Source organism: Trachemys scripta, chromosome 10 (assembly GCF_013100865.1).
Source record: "Trachemys scripta elegans isolate TJP31775 chromosome 10, CAS_Tse_1.0, whole genome shotgun sequence".
Lineage (NCBI taxonomy): Eukaryota > Metazoa > Chordata > Testudines > Emydidae > Trachemys > Trachemys scripta.
In genome coordinates, this window is record NC_048307.1 from 49,944,913 (window position 1) to 49,962,585 (window position 17,673).

At 38.3% G+C, this 17,673-nt stretch overlaps 1 protein-coding gene across 1 annotated transcript in view; it reads left to right on the forward strand.

Moving 5' to 3' along the window:
* The window catches only part of SCAPER (S-phase cyclin A associated protein in the ER), a gene marked incomplete in the record, with an annotated part of 368,987 nt that overhangs the window by 40,558 nt on the left and 310,756 nt on the right, over nt 1-17,673 (forward strand). The window contains 1 exon segment of the mRNA XM_034784768.1: nt 9,460-9,530. Within this exon segment, the coding sequence (XP_034640659.1) occupies nt 9,460-9,530 (71 nt within the window).

The following is a 17,673-nucleotide window of genomic DNA, read 5'->3' on the forward strand; positions in this document are numbered from 1 at the left end:
AATAAAAATACTGTAATGATAAATAATAATTAATAGTAAATAGTGTGTAATACGCATGTCATAAAAACAAATTTTATATTTCCAAGATCACTGCTTTAATAATTTATACTCAGGTAAATGAGAAAATCCCTGAAAATATTCATTTTTAGGAGGAGGTTTGCAAGACTTGACATTTTAGTGAAAGGGGTTCACAGGTTATTAAAGTTTGGGAACCACTGATATAGCAGAATTATCAATATGGCATCTGTTTTTCTTACTGGTTACTGCTGACATGTGAATCCTTAAATTAGCTATATGTAGTAAGACAAGGCAGAACAATGGCTAGTTGTTTAAGAAGTGGCTGTCAGATTTATTTTGTCTCTCTCTGAATCAAGCTGGAGAAAAGGGACAACTGCTATTTCCCTATCAGGTACAATACACTTAACTTCTATGAGAAGGAAAAGAAGAAAAAGGAAATAAATTAAGGCTTTCTCTTTTCATTGGGAGACTCTAGCCTTCTATCTCAGTATTCACTTCGGCAACACTCCTTCACTCTGTTTACCCTTTAAACAGGGAAATTAGAGAGGTGTCCTTTCTGCTCTGGGTAAGGGTTGTAAAAACATGGGGCTGTACCAGTTGAGAAGAGAGAGTTTTACATGATTTTACTCCATCTATATCACACCTACAAAGAACGTAAGAGAATTTCAAGTGTAAAGAAGGGAAAGGAGACTCTCCCTATGATCTGAAGGAGGGACAGGAATGGAGCTTGCACTCTCGCTCTTCAGGAGCTCAAATATGTAAACAAAATAAAAACAAGGGGATGACCAGAAACCCTTTTGTCCCCAATACTGTTCCCTGAAAGCGCCCCTTCCCCAGGCCCCAGATGATTAAATGGGAAAAAATTAGAGAACGTGTCATAGCTCAAACACTGGGGTCTCTGCCTAGTTTTAGAGTAAGTTACTATAAACTATTTGCTTTCTCTGTGCACAGCAATGAGTTGCAAATAATTCTTGCTAAGAAGGAACAAGTATTTTCAGAGTCTTACAGTGTGAACACATTCACAATAGTGGGATGTTGCCACTGTTCAAGTGGAAGAACGTTTATGTCTAAACCATAAATATTAAATTGAAATATCTCTTAACAGTAAATTGGAGACAGCAGAGCCATCAGAACAAGGAAATATATTGACTGCATTGTTGTGCTCAAGTACAACAGTCTTTCTTTAACTAGGTGATTATTTGGCACTCATCACCATAGTATCTAAGACAACTCTGTTGCTACTTTTTTTTTAAATTAAACATAGATGCTATAGTTGCCTTTTTTTAAATGTTTTATCTGCATAAGTCTCATTATGTTGTTGGGGGTCTGTACTTTGGTGTCTCAGAATTAAAATGTTAATTAATGAGAGGCTATCCCTTTTGAATATGTACCTTAGAATGGGATACAAAACCTTTTCTGTAAGTGCCATTGTGAGCAAAGTTGATCTGTATATATGAATATGAAGACATTTTGAAAAATTACAAATATAAGAGCTCCAGTGCATATACAAACTGTCACTTTAAAAAAAAACTTCTAACAAACTTTGTCCATGTCAGAGTAATAATATTTAACAATTATATAGTGTTTATCATTAGTGAACATCAAAGCATTTTCAAAATTTTAGAGTCAAGATTTTCCATAAACTGTTCTGCCTTTAAAGGGACACCATCAACTTAAAAATCACAGTTCTTCCTGAATTGTTTTTAACCTCCTACTGTTACAGAAATGGAGGAGAGAAAACATTTGGAAAATTAGGAAAGTGTTGTAAAACTGCAGAAATTGATAGAAGGATTCAGTTGCAGTATCTGAAACTTCTTTAAATTGGCTAGGTTTCAGGTGGATAATATCTATTTAATTTTCCCTGAATATGAAAATAAAAGTAGGCCATCACCACTCAGAATCAGTGTTAAAATGTTTAAACAGACACAATGTGGAGGCATGGAATTTTCACTGGTGCCCTTGAAGTACCATTTCACAGCTGTACTTTTCCAGCTATGATCTTAATACAGTATAATTAGTTTGATAGAACTGTTGGTTTGTTGGATGTGAATATTAATTCTGCTTTTGAATTATACCTTAGTGGTGTGCAAGATCAGTGCGGACTGTTGTCTTCCCTGGAAACTGAAAGCTTATACTTACAGCATCTGGGTACTCCTTTTTCCCTAAATCTGTATTTTGGAAGATCCAACATTTTAAAATGTCTTAATCTTAAAATACTAGTATTTTTGAATATTTTTTCTGTGATAAGTACTGTTGTACCTAAACTAGTGTAACACTGAGTAGAAGTGTTGTCGTTAATTATTGTGGAGCCAGGTCCTTAGCATATGTTCTCGCTGGCAAGGCTAAATGTCAACACCAAAGTGAATACATAAAATGGGATGATTTTTTTTTGGGGTGGGGGAGAGTTGTAGCAGAAAAACCTAAAATAAAAAGGAAGAATCATAGAAATGCAGGGCTGGAAGGGTCCTTGAGGAAGCAGGACCAGGTAAACCTAGACCATCCCTGACAGGTATTTATCCATCCTATTCTTAAAAACCTCCAGTGACGGGGATTCCACAAACTTCCTTGGAAGCTTATTCCAGGATTTAACTACCCTATCTAACCTAAAACTCTCCTGCTTCAGATTACACCCATTATTTCTTGTCCTACCTTCAGTGGGCAGTCTTCTTTCTCAAGACTAAACATGCCCCGTTTTTTTTAACCTTTCCTCATTAACCTTTTATCATTTTTGTTGCTCTCCTCTGGACTCTCCAACTTTTCACCATCTTTCCAAAAATGTGGTGCCCAGAATTGGACGGAGTACTCCAGCTGAGGACTAACCAGTGCCAAGTAGAGCAGAACAGTTTCCTCCCCGTCTTTTACACATAACACTCTTGTTAATACATCCCAGAATATTAGCCTTTTTCGCAACTGCATCATATTGTTGACTCTCATTCAATTTGTGAGCCATTAATAACCCCCCGATCCTTTTCTGCAGTACTACCACCAACCAGTTATTTCCCATTTTGTCGTTGTGCATTTGATTTTTCCTTCCTAAGTGAAGTACTTTGTACTTATCTTTATTGAATTTCATCCTATTGATTTCTCACCAATTCTTCAATTTGTCATGGTCATTTTGAATGCTAATCTGTCCTCCAAAGCACTTGCAACCACTCCCAGCTTGGTGTAATCCATAGATTTTATAAGCATATTCTCCATTCTGTTATCCAAGTCATTAATGAAAATATTGAATTGTACTGGATCCAGGACTGACCACTGCGGAGCCCACTAGATATGCTCTCCCAGTTCAACAGCAAACCATTGGTGACTTCTCTTTGAGTACAGTCTTTTAATCATTTGTGCGCTCACCTTACAGTAATTTCTTCTAGGCCCTAGTTTGCATATGAAAATGTCGTGTGGGACAGAGTGAAAAGCCTTACTAAAATCATATTATGCCACTTTTACTGCTTCTGCCAATCCACTAGGCCAGTAATCAGAACAAAAATGCTCAGATAACTTGTTTTCCAATCACTTTGATTGTTTATTTGATACCTGCAGCCATTCTATGTTTGTCAATTTGTGTCTATGGCAAATCTCATTCCTGCTGAAGTAGTACAACAGATACAAGTCATTGTTTATCATCTCTAATCACAAAATGTTCTAAACAGGGAAAAACAGATTCTTTGGCATGCTTAATTATGTCTAAATATAGATTAGATTTAGAAATGTAGAACTAGATTTTCAACTGGAAAATTTAAAGCTTTTTTTAATGACTTTGGTATGAGAAAACAATTAACTTTACGTGCACATTCTGAATAACATAAATATATGGATATTTAACAGGAGCAATTTTTCATTGTTGCTTCATTTACCACTGTTATCCCAAAATGCATCTGTTTAGTCCCCAATCTTGTAAACTCACTTGTTCATGCTTAATTTTAAGTGTGTGAGTAGGTCCATTGATTTCATTGGGGCTACTCATATGCTTACAGTTAAATACTTTCCTGAGTGTTTACAAGATCAGGGCTTAAAATCACTTATAATTCAGAATTACAGCTTTGAGGAAGGTAGTAATATGAACAACTATTTTATGATGCTGAAAGAGGAACATAGAATACATTTAGCAATTATATACTTGAGGCATTTGTGGCAGGATGGGAGGCTTCTCTTTAAATAGAATTACTTTCTTTAGTTCTGGATTGCTTGTAATATTCTCTTAGAAACTTTCAACATGCTCTTAGATGCTTGTTTGTAGAGGAGTTTAACAGTTTGCTGACAGAGATGCCTAGAGAATGAATATTAATGTGAAACTCCAGCCTCTGTTAAATTCAGATGTGATTTTTAAATGGTGTTTGTCACACATACTTGGACATTACAGGAGAAGTTAACACCCAGACAATCATGCCATAACTCATAATTTTCTGGTTCTTTTGGTCTTGCCGGCTCTATTTTAACATTTAACAGGTTATACAAATGTAATTTTGTTCATAAAGACAGTGGGCCAAATTCTCATTTATGATCTGACCTCTTTGCACTGCTCAGACAAACTAAAGTGACCAGAATCTGGTCATAGCAGGAAACAGATAATTCCCCTTGTGGAAGGGAACTCAGCTGGTGTAAAGGGTTGCATAGCCAGCTTCTGCGCCCCTGCCTCCTCCCTTGGCAAAGGGGTATGTATGTTGTTGTGGCAGAGTTTAGCTCCATTAGGAAGGAATTGGTATATGTATTTTTCTGATACACCTGTACTCCGATATAACGCTGTCCTCAGGAGCCAAAAAATCTTACCGCGTTATAGGTGAAACCGCGTTATATCGAACTTGCTTTGATCCACCGGAGTGCACAGCCCCACCCTCCGGAGCGCTAGTTTACCGCGTTATATCCAAATTCGTGTTATATTGGGTCGTGTTATATTGGGGTAGAGATGTATTCTAGCCATTCCAGAATTAATATGCATTTGTCAACTGTATGTGGAATAAGAATGGTATCTAGACTCCCTCATCAGGACTGTGATTGTTAATGCATATTGGGCCTGGGTAACCATGGCCCAATTAAAAAAATTGTGGCAGTTCAGCATACAGGAATCAAGGAATGATGTACTTTTTAATTACTTAATGTACCTATCAGAAAACTTGAGGCACATAGGCAAACAATCTACAAAGATTGTATTGCAAAATCAAAGTTGATACCATATCAATAATACTTAAAACACTTCCCATGTGAGACCTTTTTCACTAAACCCAAAATAAAAATGTCTAAATATCTTTGTAAATGTAAGAAACACGTATGACATGCCAAAGAAACCACGTAATCTTGTATTTGTAACTGTTCTCTTCCCCTTATTCCCTTTTTGTCTGAAGTCATTTGATTGCCACAGAAGGGTCTGGCCAGTCAGAGCACGTTGCAGTATTGGGGCTTTAGACTGTAAGCACTTCAGGATAGGGAACATATTTTATTTGGTGCGGAGGTGTACGGCACATCTTGGACACTTGGAAAATAATAACCTACACTTTTAGAAAAAGCTTGACAGAATGAATAGGCTTTGCAGTATGTGATGGAGATCAACAAATTTTGGCTGTCTTGGACCAAAGGAAGAAATGCATGCTGGAGTTGAGGATTCATGATTGAAAATGCCTGGTTGAACATTCAAAGGTAGTTGAGAATCCAATAAGGTTACAAATTTTAATAATAAAATGAGAGTGTACACCCACATTCAGAGGGCCAAAAATAATGTCTCTCTGCCCACTGGTTGCTTCCTCCAGACAAGCAGCATTGCCTGTGTTGTTTTATTTGAAAGGAGCTCCAGGCAGCCACTTCTTATCCAATTGCCAAAGACTGGCTAAGATGAACAACTGCACCATCTTGGGCCAGTGAAAAAGAAATAATAGAGCTGAGTGGTGTCAGCATAGTGTGATAACACTACAAGCCAGACTTTCTCACTATCTTCTCTAGATATCTTGCATACACATGGAAGAGGATGGGTGGCAGAATAGAACTTTGTGGGACACCACATGAGAATCCTGGAGAAAAATGAGCAATTACCTAGCCCTACACTTGGAGTGTACTCAGAGAGGAAATAACAGAGTTACTCAAGTGTGTTTCTTTCCATCCCTGCCAGGGTTCACTGACAACACCTCATAGTCAACAGTGTCAAAGGCAACGATAGATGTAAAAGAAACAATGGATACTTGATCCTTGTCCACCACTGTGATGATTTGAGACAAGTGTGGTCTGTATAGTGCTGCTGCCTAGTACCAGATTGAAAGATGTCAGAGAAATCTGACTCCGGCTATTCTCAGAGTTGCATTCCTTTCTCAGTAAAGTTCCCCAAGAAAAGATGTGAGACAATGATAATTGCTGAGATTGTCAGTGTAAAAGATGCCTTTTTGAGTGTAGTTTAACAATTGTTTGTTTTAGAGATACTGGCACTTTGTCCTTCTGATGAGATGTACAGTCTCTCTACATAATGACCCAACCTCTCCCCACTAGATTTACAAGTCAAAGATTAAATGGACCTAAGTTATAAGTTATATCTGAAACTCCCTGAGTACCCAGAACTTCACTAATTCGCTTATGTTACAATGGCTAGTTAACAACTGATGAGGTGGTGATCGTTGGTCCCTACTGTTCTAATCTAAAATTGAATAAGTACCTCATAAGCAAAAGGCTTCATACCCGATTTCCATCTCATGAACAATCTAATATTTTACAGTTACAGACTAGTAGGCCTCACAAATACAAAGTCTTGAATAACACTCATCGTTGTGGCACTGCTCATGAATACTGAAAGGAAATTATTGTACATTAGCCATAAAAATATTTGTTGAATAAAAAAGGGTAGTGAAGCAAGAAAGCATGGCTGATGATGAAAGACAAACTTGTTTGTTGTATACACGGAATAAATTGTTTAAAAATCCTTCCAAAAATACTACCTGTCTTAAATTGCCAAAATCCAGTGTTGACATAAGTGCTGTGCTTTTTATGTACTTGCCTTGCATATTCAGTCTGCCTGGAAATTGCTTTAATCTCTGCACCTGACTTGTTCAAACATTTCCCAGTTTTTACTCATAAATCACATTTTTTTGTGCCTTCTAAAGAGATGCTTTTTTTTTTATCCTTCATTCTTTTTAGTACTGGCATATCTATTTTGATATGCTTGAAAATGGACTCATGGTGCAAGTTTTCTGTGCCATTTACACACACACACAAAATTCTGCCTTCTGGGAATGTAAACAGTTTCAGATTGCACTCAGTTGTGGTAATATTTTAATCTTTCTAATCCTGGCATGTATCTTATCTGGAATTTGAGGTTTTCAATGAATAGGGAGTGTAATATGTATTCTGTGGACAATCTCTTATTTGCTAACACACAGTATCTCATTTTTATTTTTGAAACCTGCTCACGTTGAGTTCAGAATCTTTAATTTATTTGTGCTTGTAACTGTGGTTTACTCAATGTTTTTAAGAAGAAGTCTAAAGCAGGTAATGTAGATTTTGTCTAAAAATGAAAGGCCTGGTTCACTAGTATGCTCCTCCACCACAAAATAGCAATAAACCTGGTTTAACTGATTCAGCCAGTTGCATTACATCACCAGAACAATGTAAAACAGCTGACCCTGTCCGTGAATTTGGCTCCAAAATATCTGTTAAAACTCAGTGCGTCAGTTCTAAAATTCAAGAGTGGTTTCCAACTTTGTATAGCAAGGACCTATATCGGGTCGGCAACCTTTCAGAAGTGGTGTGCCGAGTCGTCATTTATTCACTCTAATTTAAGGTTTCACGTGCCAGTAATACATTTTAACGTTTTTAGAAGGTCTCTTTCTATAAGTCTATAATATATAACTAAACTATTGTTGTATGTAAATTAAATAAGGTTTTTAAAATGTTTAAGAAGCTTCATTTAAAATTAAATTAAAATGCAGAGCCCCCTGGACCCATGGCCAGGACCCCGGGCAGTGTGAGTGCCACTGAAAATCAGCTCGCGTGCCACCTTCGGCACACGTGCCATAGGTTGCCTACCCCATGACCTATATTAAGTCCACTCAGTTGTTTAGTTGCTTTTATTTCATTAAATAATATGATCTGTTCAGTAAGATGTCTGAATCTTTCCTCTAAACATATACCTAGTGTCAGAAAGTACATTTACCATAATTAGCATTTGGTCTCAATTGCTTACACTTTGAAAATAGGACCCTGTAACTTTTACATTTTATATATTTTTGTAAGGTAAGACATCAAATCAGAGGAATAAATCAAGAAAAAAATAACATAAAAGAAATAGCTTTTGAAATTAGATCTATCTTTGAGCAAACTCCTTTTTAAATTCAAAAGATCCCATTCCTTATGAAAACATTCAAAGAAAGGAAATTTCTTACCTGCTAATTATAATTCTGAGAGTATTGTGTTAAAGTAGACATACTACACGCTTATTCTGAGGAATTATATTTCATTTTTTTTGTTTATTCATTCTATTGTAGTTTTAAGACTTACTGCCAGATCATTCAACTGGGAGCCTGCAAAGAGCTCTCAAAAACAATATAAAAATGGTGTCCCCATAAGAGCGCTCAGTTTCTTCCTGTCTCCACCTGTTGGAAGGGGCATGTAAGCCAACTGTCCGGGCTGTATAAACAGTTCTTCAGGAAAAATAGTTAATGGCTAAACTTTTCCATTTCTGTTTTCCCAACCAATATCCCTTATTTCAATCCTGTAATAAAATTTTGATTAAAATAAGCAATGGATAAAGGCTAATAACACCAATATTTGTTGACTTTACCTGCAAACTCTAACCATATTTGAGCTGTATATAAAAGTGATGTATTTAACTTCTAGATCAGGGGTCGGCAACCTTTCAGAAGTGGTGTGCCGAGTCTTCATTTATTCACTCTAATTTAAGGTTTCACGTGCCAGTAATACATTTTAACGTTTTAGAAGGTCTCTTTCTATAAGTCTATAATACATAACTAAACTATTGTTGTATATAAAGTAAATAAGGTTTTTAAAATGTTTAAGAAGCTTCATTTAAAATTAAATTAAAATGCAGAGTCCCCCGGACCGGTGGCCAGAACCCGGGCAGTGTGAGTGCCATTGAAAATCAGCTCGCGTGCTGCAGGTTGCCGACCCCTGTTCTAGATGATAATTACCTGGTTTTCGAACTGCTTAGCACCTTTGGAAAGCAGTCCATCCTTGTGTAGAAAAATCTCTAAATTTTTCTGTCTCATGCTTATATTTGCCAACTTTTAAATTGTATCTTCAGTTCTTTCCTTCAGTTAGAACTGATGGAAATAAGTATCAAATTCAGTACATACAATTTTGCAAATTGGTTTAATTCATTAATTGTTCCCCTCATCTATCTTATGAGTGTAGTGCACTGTTGTTAACACACTACAAGCTTGGCTGCTTAAATATTAGAATAATGTATCTTCCTAAAATAGTTATTGCTGATTAAAATAATTGTTTTCTTTACAGGTAAGTCTAAATGGCAAGTAGGTGGAAAATCTAAGAGAGTGACTCATGGAACACATAAACCTACAAAACAGGTATATATGTTGAACTTTTCAGTTTCGTTTTAATTTCAATTACAGCATATAAATGTCATGAAATAGAACTAATACACCATTTACTCAATAATGTGTGCACATGAGTACGTGTGTATATAAATAAGATTACACACACACAACTGTCTTAAAAGAACATTATTATGTTGCAAAGTTAAGTACACAGAAGTTAGAAAATGCCACAATGAAGGTTGTCTGTGCAACCTTAATTTGGCTCCCATATGCATATGCATTATGAAACCGTCTCTAATTCTTCTTCGAGTGATGTCACTATGTGTATTCTACATGTGGGTGTGCTTGTACACCATGCACCAAAGTCCGGAAGTTCTTCAAAGCAGCATCCATTGGCCTGCACATGCACAGTAGCTCTCCTCGTGCTCCCGACCAAGAGTATAAGAGGCAGTGTAGGTTGATGCCTCTCCAGTTCCTTCTTATCACCGTGTGGCCTGATCGGAATCATGTCCCCCTTCACTTTGTTTCATAACCTATATAGAAAACATTTGTAAATAGTTATATTCTTAGATATGTATTTAGCAGTTAAAAAGTCTATTGAATAGTATAGAATATTTCTTTCTCCCGGTTTCAGAGTGGTAGCCGTGTTAGTCTGTATGAGCAAAAACAACGAGAAGTCCTTGTGGCACCTTGGAGACTAACAAATTTATTTGGGTATAAGCTTTCGTGGGCTAAAACCCACTTCATTAGATGCATGGAGTGAAAAATACAGTAAGCAGTATAAATAAACAGCACATGAAAAAATGGGATTTGCCTTACCAAGTGGGGGGGGGTCAGTGCTAACCAGGCCAATTCAGCCAAGGTGGAAGTGGCCTATTCTCAACAGTTGACAAGAAGGGGTGAATATCAAGAGAAGGAAAATTACTTTTGTCATGCTAACAAGGCCAGTGCAATCAAGGTGGACGTCAGCCATTTCCAACAGTTGATAAGAAGGTGTGAGTATCAGCAGAGGGAAGATTACTTTTTTGTAGTGACCCATCCACTCCCAGTCTTTATTCAGGCCTAATTCTCCCCAGTTGGCGAACCAGTCCCCTGGCTCCACGACTGTGCCCAGAGTCCCAGGATTCAAGAATTGCACCTCTTGGCCTCGATTCTTCTTCATCCGTGACGAACATCAGTGTTATGTGTACAATCTGGGTGAAGCACACATCTCTGCAAAGTGCAGTACGTGTTGCTCCTTCCCACACAGAACTCAAGCCCGGGAAGCACCTACGGAAGCACCTGATGGAGAAGGCTATGAGGCCTCTCTCCGATCTAGGCCAGGGACAGCCTACTGTACTTCGGTCTCAGCAGCCTAGCTGTGCCCTTCCAAGCACTTGCCCTGGAGTAGGTGGCACTGGAACACTTTTAATAGTGGGGGTGCTGAAAGCCAGCCCCCTTACCCTTTTCTGCCCCATCCCCCCCAGAGCTGTGGCCGGGAGCAGGGCTGTGTCTCTGGGAAGGGGAGACACAGATGGGATAAAGAGGCTGAGGCTGGGGCCACAGTTGGGGGCAGGGGCAGGGCTAGGAGCAGATCCTGGGCGCGGGGGTCACAGCCGGAACCCCAGGAGTGGGGCCAGGACCCCATGTGCAGGGCAAGGAGTGGAGCCCGGATGTGAGGCCAGCAGCTGGGACCCTGCATGCGGGGCCAGGAGTGGAGCCCTGCGTAAAACCTGGGGGTGCTGCAGCACCCCCCGCACTCCTAATTCTCTCATCTATGCCTGGAGTGGAGCTGTCAACATTTAAGTCCAAGGACTCTTCTTCCAGGGTTCCCCATGAGAGAAGAGGGCTCTTTCATGGGCACAAGGACAGATTCATGTTGAGGACTGGCCATAAGAAACACACTTCCTCCCTGAGTTGGTCCAGGTTGGATGAGACATTGCAAGCAGAATCTAAGAACCCAGCTCTAATGAAGACCCTCAGATCTGAGGACAAGATACATAAAAAGAAATATCCGCCAGTTCCATCTGTCACCTCAGTACTGAAGCATAAGGATAGCTGCTTCCCAATTCTGTCTGCAAGTTCGGGTCTGGACCCATTATCAGTACTGTCTTATCTATTTAAAGACCATCTGGTTGCTGCACTGGATCTGTCAGACTTAACTGCAGGAACCCCTTGAACATCAGGGTGCACCGAGACGTGTATAACACCAAAGGATCTATTCCTCCCTTATCCACAGTCTCTGCTTCTTTCCAGCCCTCCTAACGGATGCCCTTACTTCCGAGGGGGAGCCTATATCACTGACCCAGGAGCTGTCTCACCTCCAACCATCTGGTAGGAGTGCCCCAGTACCAATGGCACTGCTGCTACCGATTGAGCAGTTTTTGGACTCAGATGACTCAGAGGAGATGACTGCACTGGTATCTCCGCAAAGGCAGTTGAGCCCTGATAGACAGTCAAAGGGCTATGCTTGCCATTCCACCAGGTACAAGCTCCCCAGAGCCCACTAGTTCCATTTTCCTTGGGGTCCTTTGCAATCGATTGATCCCTTTTACTGGACTGTGGGATCCTTATGGCTGGCATCTGGCCCCTCTCAGGAGTCATACTGCTCCTCTTCCTCTTGCCAGTTGGTTCTGTTGGTGTGTGAGGAGGAAGAGGTGGAACTGGATCCGCAGATACCAACAATTCCGACAGGTGACTCTTCCCCGGACAAAGCAGTCACTCCTTCCTCGCCTTTTCTGCTGGATGACCATTGTCAATACCAGGAGCTGTTACAAGAAGTGGCCAGAAACCTACTGATCCCATTAGAGGAGGTCCAGGACTCTCAACACTGGCTCCTGGACATCTTGCAGCCACCGGGCCTGAGTAAGGTGGGCTCCACAGATGTGCAATTTTCTGTCACTGACTGCCAAGTGTTGTTAGCAAAATACAGTTTTAATACCTGTTCTAGGCTTGCAGTCTTCACAGAGCTTTCCACAGAGGATGGTCCAATTTCAATCTCTCTTAGATGAGGGAAAGCTATGGCAAAGGTAGCTCTTCAGGTTGCAGTGGATGTGGCAGACACAGCTTCTAGAAGTTTGGCTAATCATGAGGGGGGACTCCTGGCTGCAATCATCAGGATTTCCTGGGGAGGTCCAAAACACCATCCAGGACCTTCCTTTTAACAGGTCGAATCTCTTTAATGAGAAAATGAATGAATCCCTGCACTCACTAAAAAACTTGAGATCAACTCTGCATTCCTTGGGGATTTATACTCTGGCCCCCAGGAGGAAATACCTGAGGCAACTTTATAGATCAAGGCTACCCCCCACCCCCTTGCACCTTTTTACCAGCACAGTGCCGAGTCACCGTGCAAACGTCAGAAGATTCAGAGGTCTTGCTTCTTGGCCTCCCTCTATTGCCATACCCTCTACTTACTGTCAACCACCACCCAAGAGCCACTTTTGAAGCATGTTGTAACTTATAGGCATTCATAAAAGACCTTACATGATACACTAATATTGTATTCAATTAGTTGCTTCAACTGCTTATCACTAGAGGTTCAGCCCTCTGTCTTTATAGAGCTGTAAACCTTTTAAATGGATTATTTGGAAGGTTACCCCTCAAAGTAAAATTTATTCAAGCAGTGAGGAAAGTGACATGGAGTCTGCTGATGGAAGAAGCTTCATACTCTTTTTTTTCTCCCAATTGTGTTTGCTGGAATGCAAATTGCTGTGTCCTCTGCTATCTTCGCCCCTCTCCCCCAACCCTCTTTTTCAGATGAACCTGTTTACTGCTTATATGTAAATTGAGATAAACATACTCCTTGGTTCAGGATAAACCTGTTTAACAACTTTTGCCTAGGCAGGACTGTCTGCTTTTGAACCTGTGCTAATAACATCATACAGGTGGAATTCATAACTTTATGTGTAATGTTGAGGCATACATATGATTGACCAGTAAGTTATTAGTTTTCAGTGATACCTCACTAGGCATATTTTGTACAAAGAATATTACAGTAGTGTGTAGGGTATGAGTAAGGGGGTGCTTTGAGTCACATGGACACACATTGCATCTCCATGTCAAATTTCAAACCCCTGCTCCAATTCATGGAGGACCTAGAGCTTTTCAAAGAAAAGGTCACTGGAATTTTTTAATGTGAGGAGAACAATGTATTTTCCCTAGCTTCATACTCTGAAATGGCTGAATCGTTCTGGCTGAAAATTTCCCCAAAAAGTTCAGCCCGTGATAGACACCTGGCAGTCCAAACAGTTAGTTATAAGCAAAAACAGGATTTTACAATGGAAAATGTCAGACAACATAAATAATAGGCGGTGCTACCAGCTTTGCCTTTGAAATTGAACTAACTATATAATAATGTTATATTAACAAAGCAATACATTTCAGCTTCTCATCGTTTTTGATCTTTTTTAACTGTTCCTCTTCTTTTATATAACAGTTTTAGCTTAACATTTTGATCTGTAAGTCTGCCAGTCTTTGATATTATGCATCACAGGAGATGGTATAAAGGAGAAAAAGAAAAATGTTCCTTTTTTGTGTAAGTGAATAGGCAAGTTACTTTTCCACCCTACTCAGCAATTGGTATTCCTCTTTCTTGTTTCCAATCCTTGCTTAAAATGCAAGTTAGATAAGATTTCCTTTTATTAGAAAAAAAATCTTATTTAGGCCCTAATCCTGCAGTCTGATCATGGAGGTGGAACCTTAATGAAGTAATTGGGGTTTTGTGTGGAAGGGTCTGCTCCCCCAGATCTAGTTGGGCACAAGGATGATCATTTAATTAGGTCCACTGGGAGATTGTGGAAATATTGAGCTTCAACAAATATATTCTCCATTATTACCTCGTTGGCTTGAACTGGAGTATTGGGGGTAGCAGTGTAAAAACCTCATGGATACAACTTTAAAAATGAAAATTTTATGTTTTTGTGGCTTTTGTTTAGTCTTTTAAGTAAAAATAAATCCAAAAAGTGCCACAGCTCTGTTTAAATTCAGGCAAATATTCTTTTAATAGCTCCCTCTTCTGATCTTATCGACATCATCTTCCTCTTCCCAAGGTGTTGACAAATTTACATTCAAGAATTTCTTGCCATTCTCAAAATAAACATACTTTATACTTGCTATAACTGCTGCCTTTACATGGCGGAGTATTGAAACTTCTGTGCAAATAAATAAATAGATTATTCAGTTTTTAATATAGTAATTTTTCACCACATAAACTGTGTAATTTGTGATACAAGGAATATGTGTTTCTATTTCAAATTCAGTTTAAAAAGCACATAGTTTTCAAAAAAGACAAAGGATTTATTAAAGTGTTTACAAACACCTGTGTATGATTTTGTTATTCGGCAAACACTTCCACTGTTGAAAATAGATAAAATTTTGTTTATAATAAGTCTTTAAAAAAAACACTGCATTTTATGTATGGTCTCAGACCCCTTACTCTCTTTAATACTCAGTAGAAAGCAAGGGTTCTTGCAAACCTTTTGTTTGTAGCTTGACACATGTGAATAATCCCGTTGAAATAATTGGCATCCATGGGACCTACTTGCTTGTGTCATGTTAAGATACATGATTGTTTTCTGGATCTGAACCTTAGTATTCAACTAAATTGCTCCAAAGTAGATGGGGAGGATGAATGGTTATTATCCTGTCCTATCCCTCTCCAAATTGGCCTGTTTCAGAGAGGGGAGCATATTGCACTAGGATAGTGCAGTTGCATGCAAGGGAGCTAGGGAAGTGATTGTCTCTCCAGAGGTACACTCCATTCTGGAGTTCATACTTGGGCAGTGCGACTCTGCATTACCAGCAATGTGAGCCTAGCCCTGGTCAAAAGCAGAGAGTTTTGCAATGTATGTTTATAAGTTTTAAACTTATTCTTAAGAGGTGTAAATTTAATAAAATGGTGGTGCTGCAGAGTGCTTACACATTTGACTACAGTATTGAAAAACCTTCCCTCGGCCCTCTTTTTCTTGTTATATTTATTTATACTCTTCAAAAATAATATTAGATTTGTTTATGCAACTGGGGTAAAAAAATTGCAATTAAAGATTTAGTTTAGCAATTTACTGATATTTTATTTTAAAATAGTGGTACTTTTGCTGATAACAAGCATTAAATATTTGTACAGAATGTAGTCATCATTCATTTATAACCTTGACAGTATTTTTGCATTAGAAATATTCAGGGTCATGATCATTTTAAAAATAAAAGTTGAATGTTGTGTTTCACCGCTGAATAAAGGTGGTGCCAGTAGTGCTATGGCAAAGTTGGTTAACAGCCTGTTCAGTTTTGACCCTTTTCAAGTAGCTAATGGATGGTAAAATGCCAAGCATCAGACACAATCTGGGTTCTTTCTTAACGGTTGCCACTCAAGGGAGAGGAAGGCAGATATCAAACTGTGACAATTTGAAATGTACAATGTTAGAACTGACTGGTGCCTGGGGACTTAAAATAACCTTTCCATTAACTTCCACTGCCTCACTGTCTATGCTTAGCTATAGTTGTATTCACAAAAAATGTGTTGCCCACTGTATAAGATAACTGATCATATGACGGAACCTTTGCTGGCATAACTGCTGTAGCAGTCTTTATGCTTTGGATAGAAAAACAGGCGTCAGTTCTTGCACAATAATTGTACTGGTTGCATATGTTTGTCTATATCTGAATTAAATTCATATTATAACACTAATGATGATGGGTAACTGTAGATGTTACTCAAATTTTATAACCAAAGGAATCATATCTTTTACATTGTGTGCTTAGAGTGTAAGTGCAGAAGATATTCTTCTACATATTTATTTTTTCTGTTTTCTTTAAAGTAACAAAACAGCATTTCACTGTCACAAAGGGGCAGAGCTACCTCTCATTGAAGTCAGTGAAAATCTGGGAATTGGATTGGGTCGCAAGTGAAGATCAGAAAGATCTAGGCTGGTTTTGTACCACAGTGACAGAGCATTGGTCTGCTTCAGGAGACTTATTTAAGCTTCCCTTGGCCAAAGAGGCAGTCTCCTTCCTGAGCCAGTAGAGATCAGGCAAATCAATTGAGTGATATACTTAAGATTCCAGAGGGATAGTAAAAATACCAAACTGTGCAAGTAAAGAAATTTGGAGTTAAAGTTTAAAAAACAAAAACAAAAACAAACGCAATTCAGAAAGTTAGAATGTCATCTCAGTAGTTCAAAAAGCCAAATTGCCAGAAAGTCTAGAAAGCTCATTAAGTTTCCAACACCAGCCTTTCTGTTCCCTTATTCTCACTTCCTTCTCTTCATGGTGGGACAACCCCACTCCTTGCCACATGGAAAATCAAGTCTTTTCTCTTCATAGTATGAATTATAAAGAAATGTTTTCAAAAGAAAACAAAAACTTTAAAATTGTATCTGCATTTCTTTATCTGTTTTTTCCTAGTAACAATTTTAAATTTGCAGTGTAGTTGTAGCTATGTCGGTCCCAGGATATTAGAGAGACAATGTGGGTGAGATAATATCTTTTATTGGACCAACTTTTGTTGGTGAGAGAGACAAACTTTGGAAGAAGAATTCTCGGGGCTCGAAAGCTTTTCTCTCTCACCAGCAGAAATTGGTCCAGTAAAAGATTAATTACCTCATCTACCTTCTCTCTCTAATTTTAAATATAATTTTTACTGGGAAGACTCTTCTAAAAAATAATGAAGAAAAATGTTGTCTCTCTACATCAGGGTGGATATGATTTAAATTGAATTGATTTAAATTATGATTTAAATCACTAGTCAGGAAGACTTGATTTAATCATGGATTTCTACATAAAAGTGCATTCTTGTTGGTTGTTATAACCTTAATACATATTCTTCACAACTCAGAGATAGATGTAGGTTTCATTTCTAGAAGGTACACACTATACATTTTTCAAGTGATTTATTTTGAAAACTTTTCAGATTAGTTTTACAGCTATAGCAGAAAATGAATGATTGTTTGGTTATTTCATTTACCAAAGGTAATTGAAGCAGATAGTTCACCTCCCAATGACTTCATAAATATCTCCAGTTCAACAGGTTAATCATTAATATTTGGAGGATTTTCTTGCTAGGCTGTATTAGGAGGAGAACATCACCAGACAGACATTTAAATTGTTTTATTAACTAAAACAACAACGTTATGTATTCTGGATTTTTTTCTTGAACAGCAAACATAGTATATTTTAACAAAATAAACATTTAAATTTT